At 22.1% G+C, this 15,954-nt stretch overlaps 1 protein-coding gene across 1 annotated transcript; it reads left to right on the forward strand.

Annotated features, from left to right (window-relative positions):
• Window positions 1-153: 153 nt before the first annotated feature.
• On the forward strand, window positions 154-15,557 carry PRELSG_0919700 (dynein heavy chain, putative; the record flags this gene model as incomplete). The annotated part of the gene is made up of 2 exons (XM_028676632.1): window positions 154-15,277; window positions 15,493-15,557. 2 exons carry the CDS (start codon window positions 154-156, stop codon window positions 15,555-15,557), a joined length of 15,189 nt encoding a protein of 5,062 aa, XP_028533102.1.
• Between the last annotated feature and the right edge of the window lie 397 nt (window positions 15,558-15,954).

The raw sequence follows: 15,954 nt of genomic DNA on the forward strand, positions 1-15,954 counted from the left end.
GTAAAATTTAGCTATTCGCTATATGTTTTTTTTTTTTTTCTACATAAAAATCATACATAAATTTGTCTAAATTTTTTTTTACTTTTATAAAATATTTTAAACATAGAAAATTAAAAAAAATATAAATTTTATATCATTATTTTACATATAAATATGACAAAATTTTCTGAAGATAATTATGATACTTTGAATTTAACAGAGCTCAAAAGTAATATTCAAGAGAAAAATATAATAGGTTACAGTATTAATTATACAGTAGATGGCTTATTATTTTTTGGAGGATTTAAAATAGATTTTCAACAAAATAGTGGATATATTTGCAATGATGCTTATTTAATTCATATAAAAAAAGAAAAAGCGGAATATGAAAATATTACAAGTAAAATAAAACCTAATTTGAGGTGCTATCACAATTCTTGCACTTTATTAGAAAATTATGTAATAATTTTTGGAGGATTAAATAGCGAAGTACCGTTTGTTGCTTTAAACGACTTGTGGATTTTCAATAGTTTAAATAAAACTTTTGTTGAAATAAAATTCAATTGTAAAGAAAAAGGTGAAGAGACAAAAACAGAAAATTATGATGATGCTTATGGAAATGGAACATTACATGAAATGGATGATAGTGATGATAACAAGGATGATGAAGATGATAATAATGATGATGAAATTTTAGATAATGTATATATTAAAAACTTAAAAAAATATTTGAAGTATCATAAAAACGAAGGATCATGTGCAAATAATGTTCCTTCTCCACGTTATTTTTCTAGCCTAGATTTATATATAGTTAAAAAAAAAAATATAGACGAAAAAAAAGAATATGAAAAAGATGAGATAAACATAAAAAATAATAAAATATTAGTAAATAATGTAGATAATTATGAATATTTTAGTCTAATTGTATTTGGTGGATACGGTGGTTATGGTTATGATAGAAGCAGTTATAATGATCTTTATGAATACAATATTTTAAACAACGAGTGGACGTTAAGATCTTGTAAAGGAAGCAATCCTTCAAGAAGATATGGACATATTTCATTTATAAATGGAAATAATTTATTTATATTAGGAGGAACAAATGCTGAAGTCAGTTTTAATGATATGTATTCATGTGATTTGAAGAAAAATGAATGGTCTGAAGTTGATTTTTCTTATTCCTTTAATGTCGCAAAAGTATTTTGTAGAAGTGTATTAGTAGAATCGATAGATAGAAACATAATTTTTATATTTGGTGGTTGTAATATAATTAGTGACGAAAAAGGAAATAGGAAAATAGAATATAATAACATTAAATTAAATATGTTAAAATTATATGATAATTTTAAATTAGAAGAATTAAAATACAATGTAATTAAAAAAAAGGAAAATATAAAAAATAATTGGGATCATAAAAGTGCTATAAGTGATAGTAATACGAATTGCCTAATGGAGAAAGAAGAAAAAAATAAAAATGGTAAAACTAATACTTATGAGGATAGTATGTCCAATAATATAATATTTTCTTCTATTACTTACGATTTTATTGATTCTAATATAATTATTTCAGATTCCAAAAGGAAAATATATATAATGAATATAAGTAAAATTATAGGCCCCAAATACGCAATTTTTAGTTTATCTCCAAAATACTGTGATATAAATGGAGATAAAAAAATTTTATTGAAAGGGAAAGGATTTACTAATGAAGGAAAAATAATTGTAAAATATAAATCAGAAAATGTTAATTTATTTAGCGATGGAATTTATATAAATGAAAATAATATATATACTATTGCACCTAATGCAAAAAATAAGATAATAAATAAAATTTGTGAAGTTCAATTATCTATCAATGATAAATGCTACACAACCAATAATTGTCTCTTAGAATATTATTATAATATTGATCCAAGAAATACTTTAATGTTTGGAACTGGATTATTAGAACCTGTATGTTTAAAAGAAAATAATTTTTTTTTTCTAATAGCTAGAAATAGCTTAAATGAAAATAAAAAAATAGGTGGAGATAAGTTTCAAATAAGTATTATATATGAAAATAAAAATGAAAAACATAATTTAAAATACACAATTTATGATATAAACAATGGATTATATATAGTGAAATATTTTCCTTTTTCTAATCCAAAAGAAGTAAGTGAAAATAAATATAACAGCACAAAACAAGAGGTAATAACAAATGAAAATGAACTAGAATTAAATAAAAATGATGTAAGATCAAATGAATACATAAAGAAAAATAGTAATATAGACACTTTTACTCACGATTCTCTTGAAAATAAGCAATCAACAGACATAGAATTAAATAAAAATGATAACGAAAATAAAAATTTTAATAATAATGATAATGATAATAATGAATTAGATTTCAATGGAATTTTACGAATATCAGTAAAATTAAATGGAGAAAATGTTCAAAATAGTCCATTTGTTTTAAAAGTAGAAAATAAAACACAAGAAAAAATAAAATATGTAAAAAAATTTGTTAATAGTAGATTAGAAGATTTAATAAGAAAAGGAGAACAATTATTTGATCTAATAAAAAATAAAGATATGAATACGAATAATTTGATTGAATTAAGTATAAGTATTGACAATTTTTTAAAAAAATTTTCTAAATCTATACATGATATAAATATAATTGAACAATATATACATTATGGTATTATTGATATAAGAAAAATGGAAAAAATTATAAATGAATTACATAGAGAAGAAGTTGTTGTAGATGCTTACTTAGAAGATGAATCTTATATTGATAAGGAAATTAATAATTTAATATATAATGAAAAAAATAAAAACAATTTAAATAGAATAAAGGATAATGATAAAATAGAAAATGAATATGAACTTGATGATAATAAAATCGTTTGTCATGAAAAGGGAATTGAAGAGAAAAACTATGCAAAGAAAATGGTAGGCAATAAGACAGATGTATTAGATGATGGTATGTCAATAAATAGTTTTTTAAAAGTTAAAAATAATCAAAAAATTCTTGATTTTATAAATGAAAATAAATTAAAATTTATGGATTATATTGATTTAAATTTAATGAAAAAATTAAAAAATTATATTAATCTTTTAAATAATGAAGAATTAAACTTGAAAAATAAAAAAGATAATAAAAAAAATGATATTTTAAAAATAAAAACATCAGAAAACAAAAAAAATAGTAACGAAAAGGAACTTTATATGGATAATGAATATTTAACAGAAAAAGGAGAGAAAAAAATAGAGGCTATCAAGAACTTGTTAATTTTTTATGATAAATTAAAATCTGTTTGTATTTGTAAAAAGGAAAAAGAATTAAAAGAAAAATTTATAAAAGAAGAAAAAGAAAGTATTAAAAAATTAAAATTAAATTATAATAAATTTATTAACATTAAAAAAAACTTAGAAATATCAAGTGTTTATACACATAGCAATGGTTATGAACTGTCCTTAAAAGAACTAGAGACAACAAAAAAATATCTAATAGAAATAAAAGAAGAAGTAACAAAAATAAAACAAATTTCTGATAACATAATAAAAATAGACAACGTAGAAGAATTAAACAAGGATATAGAAAATTTGAATAGTGAAATAAATGAAATAGAAAAACTCTGGCTTTTCATTAAAAGGAAAGAAGAAATTTTAAATGAATTTTTTTTTTATTCTTTTAAAAATCTAGATGTAGAAGATTTTGATATACAAGTTAAAAAGCTACAAAATGATTTCAAAAAAATAAAAGTAGACAGAAAGTATAATATATGTAAAGAGGAAGCTTTAAAATTAAAAGAAATAATAAAATTTATTTCAGTATTAAGTGAAATAAAAAAACCCTTTATCAAGGAAAGACATATAAAAGAAATAGAATACAATATAAATGAGGAAAAAAAAAAAAGTAAAGAAGAAGAAATTAGTATTATAATTGATGATAATACTCTTACTATTTATTTTTATAAATTAAATGTAATGAAGTATCATGATACAATTGAAGAAGTAATAATAAAAGCATATAATGAAAAAACAATAGAAGAAACAATAAATAAATTTGAAGAATACTGGGATAAAATATATTTTAAGAATAAAAATTTTAAAAATAATATTATATTAACTTATATAGATGATATGTGTATAGATACAATAGAAGAACATCAAGTGACTTTACAAAACTGTTTTTCTTCAAAATATTTTCTTTTTTTTTCGACAGAATTAAATCTATGGCAAAAAAAAATATCAAATATGTATGAGGTAATACAGCTACTAAAAGATATAGAAAAATTGTGGATATATTTACAAAATATGTATATATATTCAGAGGAAGTAAAAAAAGAGTTACCATTGTATTCTGAATTTTTCTTAACAATAAACGATGAATATTTAGAAATGTTAAAACAAATAAATGATAATAATATAAAAGTAATAGATTTTTCTAATGAAGATGGAATAATAGAAAAATTAGAGGATTTAAAGGAAAAATTATGTAAAAGCGAAAAACCTTTAAATGAATATTTAGACTCCAAAAGAAAATCCTTTCCTAGATTTTTCTTTATATCTTCAACTGATTTAATAGACATTTTGTCTAATGGAAATAATTTTAAACTTGTTAATACTCATGTTCAAAAGATATTTTTATCAATAAGAAGATTCGTTACAAAAAATGAAAAATTAAGTGAAAATGAAATAGAAAATGAAGTAAAACTTGACAATAATGAAAATAATTTAGAGGATAAAAATAAAATTAAAAATGAAAGTGTATCACAAATAGAAGAAGACAAATTTTCATTTAATCATAAAGACGACGAATCATTAAAAAATAATATTCCTAGAGAAAAAGAAGAAATGAAAAATTCAGTTGAAGATGAAGAAATTATTACAAAATTGATCTCTTCTTATGGAGAAGAAATTTGTAATTTTCATGAGAAACTCACATTAAAAGGGAAGGTAGAATGCTATTTAAATGATATAATAGTGCATATTAAGCATACATTAAAATATTATATCACCAATTTATTTAAATTGAAACATTCATATAATGATGAAAAAGACAAATGGATAGATGAAAATTATTTATCACAAGTATTCATTTTATGTAATACTATATTTTTTGTAAATGATATTGAAAACATATTAAGCAAAAATGACGTTAATGTACATGAAGAGTTAAAGAAATATTACAAAAACCATATTCTTCAGCTGGAAAATGTTATAAAAAAGGTGCAGAAAAAATTAACTGTAAAAAATAGAATAAAAATTATGTGTATAATAACTTTAGATACATATTATAGGGATGTATTAGAGATTATTTTAAAAAACAAAAATAGCATTTCTATAAATATGTTTGATTGGCAATCTCAAATAAGAATGTATCCATATTTTAAAAACAAAAGCTACTATGATAATAATAAAATATATGAAAATAAAATTAAAAAAAATGGAAGTGATAAAGAAATAGAAAAAAATGAATCTGCAGAAGAAAAAAATAAAATAGAAGTTGAAGAACAAAATAAGATGGATGAAGAAATATACAAAAATAATACTTTAGACTTTAGACAATTATATATAAAAATAAGAATTATGGATTGTTCTTTTAATTATTCTTATGATTATATAGGTAATTACCAAAGATTAGTGATTACCCCTTTAACAAGTCGTATATATATAACAGCAACTCAAGCATTAAGTTTATATATGGGCTGTGCCCCTGCTGGACCTGCGGGGACAGGAAAGACAGAGACGACAAAAGATTTATCCAGCTTTTTTGGGAAAAATTGCTATGTATTTAACTGTTCAGATCAGTTAGACTATAAAAGTATGGGTAATATATTTAAAGGTATCGGTAGTACTGGGTGTTGGTGTTGTTTTGATGAGTTCAACAGATTAATTCCTGAAGTTTTGTCTGTTTGTTCTATTCAATTTAAATCTATATTAGATTGTAAACGCAATAATAATAATGTTTGCATAATAGGATCCGATGAAATTATAGTTAAAAAAAATTGTGCAGTCTTTATTACTATGAACCCAGATTATTTGGGGAGATCGAAACTTCCTGAAAGTCTTAAAATATTATTTAGACCAATTACTGTAATTATTCCTGATTTCAATAAAATTTGCGAAAACATGCTAATGGCTGAAGGGTATGTAGATGCAAAATATCTTTCCATTAAATTTACCACTTTTTTTGAACTTGCTCAAAGTTTATTAAAAGAGAAGCATTGTGATTGGGGGCTAAGAAGTATTAAAAGTGTTTTAACAAAAGCAGGATTCCTAAAAAGAACTTATCCAGATGTTGATGAAAATAAATTACTATATTCAGCTATACGTGATATTAATATTGCAAAAATATCTTCTTCTAATTGTCCTATATTTTCAGGGTTACTAGATGATATATTTTTTTCAAAGAAGAATACAATGGACAGCAAAGAAGATAACAAAGTAAGTTCAAACTTAAAAGAAAATTTAGACAATGGAAATGATAGCATAAAAAAGGATGAAAATTATGAAGTAGAAAAAAATAAGATAGAAAATAGCGAAGATAATGAAATAGAAAACAATGTAAGCAATGAAAAAAAAAAAAGTGAAACTGATCAAATAAATGATGGTATAAAAAATAAAATATCTAGTGTGAGTGAAGGGAAAGAATTTTTTAATCTAAATATAATTGAAAATGAACTAATGGAAATTTGTAAAAAAAATCACTTATTCGGTTTAAATTATTTCGTTAAAAAAATTATACAACTAAATGACATTATTAATATACGACATTGTGTATTCATTATGGGAGAAGCAGGATGTGGAAAAACTACTTTATTTAATATGCTAATGGAATATCAAAAAAAGCAGAGTTTAAAAACGGTGAGTATTAGAATTAATCCTAAATCTATAAGCATCGACGATTTGTATGGTAATGTTCATATAAAAACAAGGGAATGGAAAGACGGAGTTTTTTCAAAATACATGAGAAATTATTCAAAAAGAGATGATTATGATAAAGCTTACATAATTTTTGATGGTAGTTTAGATTCTCATTGGATAGAAAATATGAATTCAGTCATGGATGATAACAAGGTATTAACCTTATCATCAAATGAAAGAATTTTATTAAAAAATCATATGAATTTGATTTTTGAATTTAGTGATTTAATGTTTGCTACACCTGCTACTATTTCCAGAGCTGGTTTAGTTTATTTTTCTGTTGACCCTAATGACTTATGGAAAAATTACTTTTTATCATGGATTGATAAGCATGATAATTTTAATAGTAGTATAAAAAAACTGTTTGAAAAATTAATGTATAAATATGTTGAACCTACATTTTCTTATCTAAATACTTTGCAAGCATCTATTAAAATATCTCCAATGTCTCATATTCAGTCATTAGCTTCCTTATTAGACATATTATTAGTTGATAACAATTATGAGAGTGTTGAACATTATTTTATTTATTCTGTTATATGGTGTTTTGGTAGTTTTTTAGGAGAAAAAGACAATGTAAATTACAAAAAATGTTTTGATAAATATTGGAAAAATACTTTTAAAAGTATTAAAGTTAACAGAAAAATAAGTGTTTTTGATTTTTACGTTGAAAATAATAAGTTTAAAGAGTGGGATGAAGGAGAAATAGTCAATCAAATTAACCAAAGTTCTTTATTAAAAAATGATATATTTATTGAAACAGTAGAAAGTTGTTCTTATAAATATATAAGTAAATTATTTTTAAAGTCAAATATGCCTATTTTATTTATCGGTAAGACAGGAGTAGGAAAGACTCATTTATGCAAAAAAATACTAAATGAAGAAAAAGATGGATACAAAAGTTTTTATATGATTTTTAATTATTATACAACCTCAAAAAATGTACAATCACTGATGCAAAGTTGCCTAGAAAAAAAATCAGGAAAGCAATTCAGTCCTCCATACCAGCAGAAATTGATTTACTTTATTGATGATATTAATATGCCTAAATGCGATGATTATAATACACAAAGTGCTATTGAATTGTTATGCCAATATATTGATACCAATTCGTGGTTTGACTTAGAAAAATTAAATTTAATAAAAATTTTGAACACAAAGCTTATTTCTTGTATGAATTATAATAGAGGTAATTTTACTGTAAATCCTAGACTTCTTCGACATTTTTTTATTTTAAATATTAATTTTCCGGAAAATAATACTGTCAATAGTATTTTTAGTGCATTTTTGAAAGATCATTTTAGCAACTTTAAGCAAGATGTATCTGATTTAATTCCTTCTATACTAAAATCTACTATATCTTTATATTACAATATTGAAAAAATCTTCAAAAGAACAGCTACCTACTTTTATTATGAATTTAATTTAAGAGATATTCACAGTATAGTTAAGGGATTGCTTACAACAACACCAGCTACATTTCAAGATTGTGATAAGTTGTTATTTTTATGGCTACATGAATGCGAAAGAGTTTATTCAGATAAATTAAATAAAAAAGACAAAAAAAAATATAAGAGTATCATTATTGATATAATAAAAAAAATGTATAATAAATATGAAATCAATAAGTTTGTCATGAAATATGATAACAGTTTACTGTTTTCTAATTTTCATAAAGGTAGTCATGATAGAAGTTATGATTTATGTAAAAATATAGAGGAATTAACAGTATTCTTAACAGAAGAACTAAATGAGTATAATAATTTTTATAATTTAAATATTGTTTTATTTAATGATGCTATAAGACATATTTGTAAACTAATAAGAATAGTAGATAATTTAAAATCGCATGCTTTATTATTAGGTATAGGAGGGTGCGGAAAAACAACAATTTCTAAATTTTCTTGTTACATATCATCCAAAACATTTTTTGAAATGGATTTTTCAACTCACTGTTCTGATAATGATATAAAAAAATATTTACAAAATATATTTCATAAATGTGCTATGAAAAATGAAGATATTATTTTATTTTTAAAGGAGAGTAAAATTCATGATAGTTTTTTCATTTATGTTAATGAGTATATGTGTTCTAATAATATAATTGATTTATACACAAAAGAAGAAAAGGATTATATTATACATAATATGAGAAATATAGCTAAATCAGAAGGAATAGAAGGAACAGATAATAATATATTTGATTATTATATCAAAAAGGTAAATAATAATTTACACTTCATACTATGTTTTTCTCCAACTAGTAATAATTTCAGAGATAAGTCGAACAATTTTCAATGCATATTAAATAATACAATGATTGATATTTATGATAATTGGGAAGCAGATTCCCTAATGTGTGTGGGACAAAAATATGTCAATAATATATATATGAATATAAATACCGGAGATATATTATTGAATGAAGAATATATAAATTTACAAATAGAGAATATAAATAAACAAACATTAAACGAGGGAAACATTAAAAATGATACAGCTATCCCTATAAATGAAAATAAAAAGGATAATTTTAACACAGAAAATAGTAATATTAATAATTTAAGTGAAGATAAAGGAAATCACATAAATAATAATGATAATAAAACCAATGATAATTCCAAGAGCATAAATGATGGTAATAATAACGATTCTCCTATTACAACCAGTTTAAATTTACTAAAAGAAGAAGAATACGTAAATTTAAAGGATATAATAACTGAATATTTAAAAGAATGCTACGAAGATTTATTAGATATATCATCTGATTATTATTCTCATGAAAGATCTCATATATATATAACCCCTAAATTGTATTTAGAAAGTATAAAAACATATCATATAATGCTATTAAAAAATATTACTAATATAAATAATAAGATGGACATGTTGAAGAATGGAATTAGAAAAATGAATGAGACTAGTTCCAATGTTGAGAATATTAAAAATTGTTTAAAGGAAAAGAAAAAAATATCAGAAGAAAAAAAAGAAGCAGCCGAAAAATATGCTATTGATATTGGAAATGAAAAGATGATTGTTAAAAAAGAAAGTGATTTAGCTGATATAGAAGAAAAAAATTGCTTAGAAATACAAAAAAAAGTATTAAAACAACAAGAAGATTGTGAAAATGATATTATATTAGGTATACCATTAATAGAACAAGCAGAAGAAGCTTTAAATACTTTAAATAAAAAAAATATTCAAGAATTAAAAACTCTAAATAAGCCTCCACCTGGTGTAGAAGATATCACCGCTGCTGTTATGCAGTTATTAGCTACAATTGACACAACTATAAGTGTTGATAAATTTGGTAAGATAAAAGATAGAAGTTGGAAATCAGCACAAAAAATGATGATTAATCCTGAAAAGTTTATTTCTTTATTAAAAGATTATAAAAACAAAATAGACGAAAATTTAGTTCCTGATTGTAACTTTAAATATGTGGAGAATTTGATTAATTTGCCTCATTTTAATAAAAATGCAATTCAGAAAAAATCAAAAGCCGCTGCTGGTTTAGCTGAGTGGGTATTAAACATTACATCGTTTTATAAGATTATACAAAATATTTTGCCTAAAAGAATACTATTAGATAACACCAAAAAAAGTCTTGAAGAAGCTAATGAAAAACTTCAAATGGTGCGTGAAAAAGTTCAATCTCTTAAAGAAAAGCTAAATGTTTTAATAAATCAATATGATCAAGCTATTTATGAAAGAGATCTTGTAATTTTAGAAGAAAAAAAGTTAAAAACTAAATTAGAATTATCAATTAGACTTATAGATGCTTTAAGTAGTGAACAAATAACATGGTCCAATCAATATGAAAGTTTAAAAAAAAAAAAAAAAACTATTTTAACAGATATATTATTATCTTCTACATTTGTAACATTTTGTGGTGGATTTACAAAAAAATACAGAAATAAAATTATGACGAAATGTGTTGACACATTAAAGAAAAAAAATGAAATTCAAAATAACATTTTTAATAATATGTTAAAAAAACTAAATAAAAATGAAAAAAACGTTACAGAGAATAATTCTAATAAATATGGATATAGGGATAATAGTGATAGTAATATTAATAATGTAAATAACATAAATAATGTGTTGAATAACAACGCAGATAATGAGTTATGTAATAGTGATTTAAAGAAAGAAGATATTATACATGATATATTTTTAGTAAATAACTTTAATTTAGATTTATTGATAAATGAAGAAATTTTAGCTAAATTAAGCAAACAAGGTTTAACATTAAATTCTGTTTGTATTGAAAACAATATAATATTAGAAAATAGTGATAAATTCCCCATTATTATTGATCCTCAAATGGAAAGTTTAAAATGGTTAATTAATAGTCAAAAAGAAAAAAATGAGAGATTAATTATCACTGATATTAATGATAAAATTCTATTTAAAAAAATAGAAGAATGTATATCATTTGGTTATTCAATTATCGTAGAAAATGCAGATGAATACATTGATAATACATTGTATAATGTTATATCAAAAAATATTATTAAGAGAAAAAATAATTATTATATTAATATAAATGATAAAGAGTTAATATTTCACCCTTCTTTCTATATTATTTTGCATACACAATTATCTAATCCTCATTATCAGCCTGAAATACAATCAGCATGCTCTTTAATTAATTTTACAGTTACACCCGATGATTTAGAAGAGTACTTATTGTCAATTACATTAGAAAATGAATTTAATCACTTATCAAAAAAGAAAAAAAAATTATCTTTGTTAAAGTATGATTATATGTGCCAGCTATCTTTTCTACAATCGTCAATATTACAAAAATTAACCGATGCTAAAGGGGACATATTAGAAGACGTTTCTTTGATTGAAAATTTAGAAAAAACTAAATTATTAAGTGAGAATATAGCTAAAAAAAGTGAAATTGTTAAAAATACAGAAGTTCACATCAACACTATTATTAATTTATATAGACCTTTGTCAAAAAGAGGAGTAATGTATTTTTTTGTTTTACAAAAATTAAAAAATTTACACTCTTTTTATTTTTATTCTTTAGAAATATTTTTAAAAATATTTATTAAGTGTTTAAATGATTGTTCAGAAAATAAGCCTTCAAATAATCATGTACACGTAAAAAATGAATATCTTAAAAACATGGAAAGGGATTCAACTGAAGAAGACTTATATAATGCAATAGAAGAGTCCAGTAAAGATGAATATGTAAAAAATGATTTAGATGAAAAGCATTATAGTAAAGAAAAAACTATTGAAGAAGAAATGTTTGAGGAAAATAGTGATAAAGAAAAATGTGGTGATGATAAAGTTGAGAAAAAAGCTGACATAGAAAAAGTTCATGAATATGTAAATGAAGAAAATTATAATGAAAGAAAGGCCTATGATGAAGAGAAGGTAGATGGAGAAAAAATAGAAGAAACAGGAGAAAATAATGATGAACAAATTAAAGATCAAACTGATAAGAAAATAACTGATGAACAACAAATTGAAGAAGAGAAAATTAATAAAGAACAAATTGGTAATGAAACAATTGAAGAAAATCCTATTGAAAAAGAACAAATTGATAAAGAAAAAATTAATGATAAAAAATTTGATAAAGAGAAAATAAATGAGGAAAAAATTAATGAGGAAAAAGTAAATAAAGAGAAAAGCGATACAGAAATAACAGGAAAGGAAAAAGAAGAATCAGAAAAGAGAGATGAGACCAAAATAGACTCAGAAAAAGTAAATGAAGAGAAATTATGTACAGAAAAAGGAAACGAAGAAAAATTAGATTCTGTAAAAGAAGATGAAGAAAAAAATGAAGATTTAGAAAGTGATGATTTTGAAAATGATGATTTTAAAAATGAAGAAATAAAAATAGATAAAAATGAAGTTGAAAAAAGAGTAAATGTTTTAATAGATTTATTAAATGTAAAGATGTGGATGTATATTGATAAGGGATTATTAGAAAGAGATAAATTAATTGTGAAATGCTTAATTATGTTGAATTCAGAAAAATTAAATGATAAAATAACCCAAGAAGAAGAAGAAATATTTATAAATCCTAAATATAAATTAAATAACAAAAATAAAATAGATATTAAAAAAGAGAATGAAAATATAGAAAAAAACTTAATGAATAAATCTTTTATAAGTGAAGATTTATATGAAGATTGCAAAAATTTAGAAAATTTAAAAGATTTTGAAAATTTAACAGAAAGTTTTGAAAGTGAAAGTATGTCATGGAAACAATGGTTCTTAAGTGAAAAAGTTGAAAATGAAGAGTTGCCCAGAAAATATAACAACTTAAAAGATTTCTCCAAGTTGTTGTTAATTAGAGTATTACGTAAAGATAGATTTCTAGTGTCTTTAAAAAATTATATTAAAAAACACATCAAAATGACTAATGATGAGAAAAATACTTATGCTCTGGAAAATATATTAGAGGAATATATTGATAATAAAACACCTGTTTTGTTTTTGTTAACTTCAAGTAACGATCCTTCTAAAGAAATTGAAGATTATATTGAAAAATTAAAAAATAAACAGAAAACCAATTCAAATAACAAGGATAATGAACAAAATAGTAATACCATTTCCTATGTTAATATATCGATGGGTCAAGGTCAAGAAAATATTGCATTAAAATATTTAAAAGAAATATCAAAATGCGGAGGATATATATTTTTACAGAATATTCATTTAATGACCAAATGGTTAAAGGAATTTGAAGAAATTCTTGACAAAATATTTTTAGATGCTCATAAAAATTTTCGATTATTTTTATCTTCAGCAATTCCTACTGAGAAAGAAACGCAATTATTGCCTGAAAAATTATTAAAAAAATGTTTTAGAATAAATAATGAAAAATCCTATAGTTTAAAAGATAACATTAAATGTTGCCTAGATAAATTTGAAAATGGAAAATATGATGATAAATTAAAAACTGTAATATTAGGTTTATCATATTATCATAGCTTGCTATTGGGGAGATTTTTATATGGGAAAATTGGTTTTAGTCAATTTTACTCTTTTAATGATAATGATTTGGAAATTTCATTTAATATAATAAAAAGATACTTAAGTAGTTACGATAGTTTTCCTTTAGACGATGTATTATTTTTAATAGGGGAAATTATATATGGTGGGCATATAACAGATATATGGGATAGAAGAATAAATAAGACTTACATAAAAAATATATTAAAAGAGATATATAGAAATATAATTACAATTAATAAAAAAGAAAGAAATAGTATTAGTAATGAAACTTATAACAATAATGATAACGAAAAAATTTCGAATAATGAACAAGAAGAGAAACATATTTTAAAAAGTACGAAAAATAATATTTTATTTGATGTATTTAAATTTCCTGATTGCAGCAAATATAACATTTCTCAGTTAAAAAAGTATATTGATGAAAAGTTAAACAAAGAACAGACGTACTTATTAGGCCTTCATATAAATGCAGAAATTGAATATATGAAAAATGAGTGTTCACGAATTTTGCAAAATTTACAAGAATTAACTAATAAAGAAATTTCATCACCTGAAAATTATAAGAATAAAAAAAAAGTAAAAAATGAAGAAAATGAAACAGAAGATGATGAGGAAGAAAAATATTCCAAAAGTAATAAAAGCACAAAAATTTTATATGATATAATAAATCATTTACTAAATGAATTACCAGAAAAAATAGATATAACTGATTTAAAAGTAGAGGAAGTTCAAACTAATACATTTGTGGTAATAGCAATAAAAGAAGCAGAAAAATTTAATAAATTGATTGAGTGCATTAGTGATACATTAATAGAAATAAAATTAGTTTTAGATGGAATTTTAAATATGAATGATAAAATACAGAACACTATAAAATCCTTACTATTACATAATATACCAGATATATGGAAAAATTATTCTTATCCTTCCAAAAAAAAATTAATGCCATGGTTTGAAAACTTTAAATTGAGAATACAATTTATAAAAGAGTGGATTTCTAAAATAAGAAATAAGATTTTTTTACCTAACTCAGTGTGGCTATCCGCACTATTTAATCCTATATCTTTTCTCACGGCAATCAAGCAAAAATTTGCTCATGAGAACAAAGTTCCTATTGATAAGCTAAAATTAAAATGGCAAGTTACAAATATAACGAAAGTAGAGGATTTAAATAATAAAAATAATTCTTTATATATACATGGTCTATTTTTACAAGGTGCATCTTGGTTAATAAATTCGAAAAATGATACTTTTGTATTTGATAAAAACAATTTAAAAGAAAATGTATCTTACGGAAATATAATAGAATCAGTACCAAAAAATATTTACTTTCCTATGCCTTTAGTCTATGTTTATTGTATAAGTAATGAACAAGATGAGTTATTAAATTCAAGTTTAGAATCCCATTGTTTAAACACACCATTGTATATGACTTCAGATAGAGGAAGCACTTTTGTTTGCTCAATTGATCTAAAGTAATAACATAAAAAAAAAAAATTTTAGTAACATATATTTAATTCGTTTTGTTTATTTTTCTTAAATATACATTTTTTTCATATTCTAAAAAATTAATTGTATATATGTTTACGTTTCTTATTTATAGCTTAGAAATTGACGATACGGAAGATAAATGGATCTTAGCTGGTGTTGCTCTTTTCTTATCTGATGATTAATTTTTTTTTTTTTTTTTTTATATTTTATATAAAATATATTATTATATGTATAACTGTTTATCTTTTATTTAACTTTTATATGCTTATTATGATTATAAAAATGAATTCATTAAATTTAAAAATAAAAATAAAAAGAATTATGATAGTTAATATATATATTTAATGTCAGTTCTTTTTTAAAAAAAGATAAATGATTAATGATCAAAAAATAATATATTTAATTTTAATTTTCTATTCTTGTTTAATTAAACTAATATTTTATATCAATATAAAATAAAAATAGAAAAAAAAAAAAATACAAAAAAAAAAAAAAAAATAAAGAAATTAAAAATAATATACATAAAATAATTTTTATGATTTGTAAGTATATATTTTATTACAATTAAAATTGATATTT

The sequence above is a fragment of the Plasmodium relictum genome (assembly GCF_900005765.1).
Source record: "Plasmodium relictum strain SGS1 genome assembly, chromosome: 9".
NCBI lineage: Eukaryota > Apicomplexa > Aconoidasida > Haemosporida > Plasmodiidae > Plasmodium > Plasmodium relictum.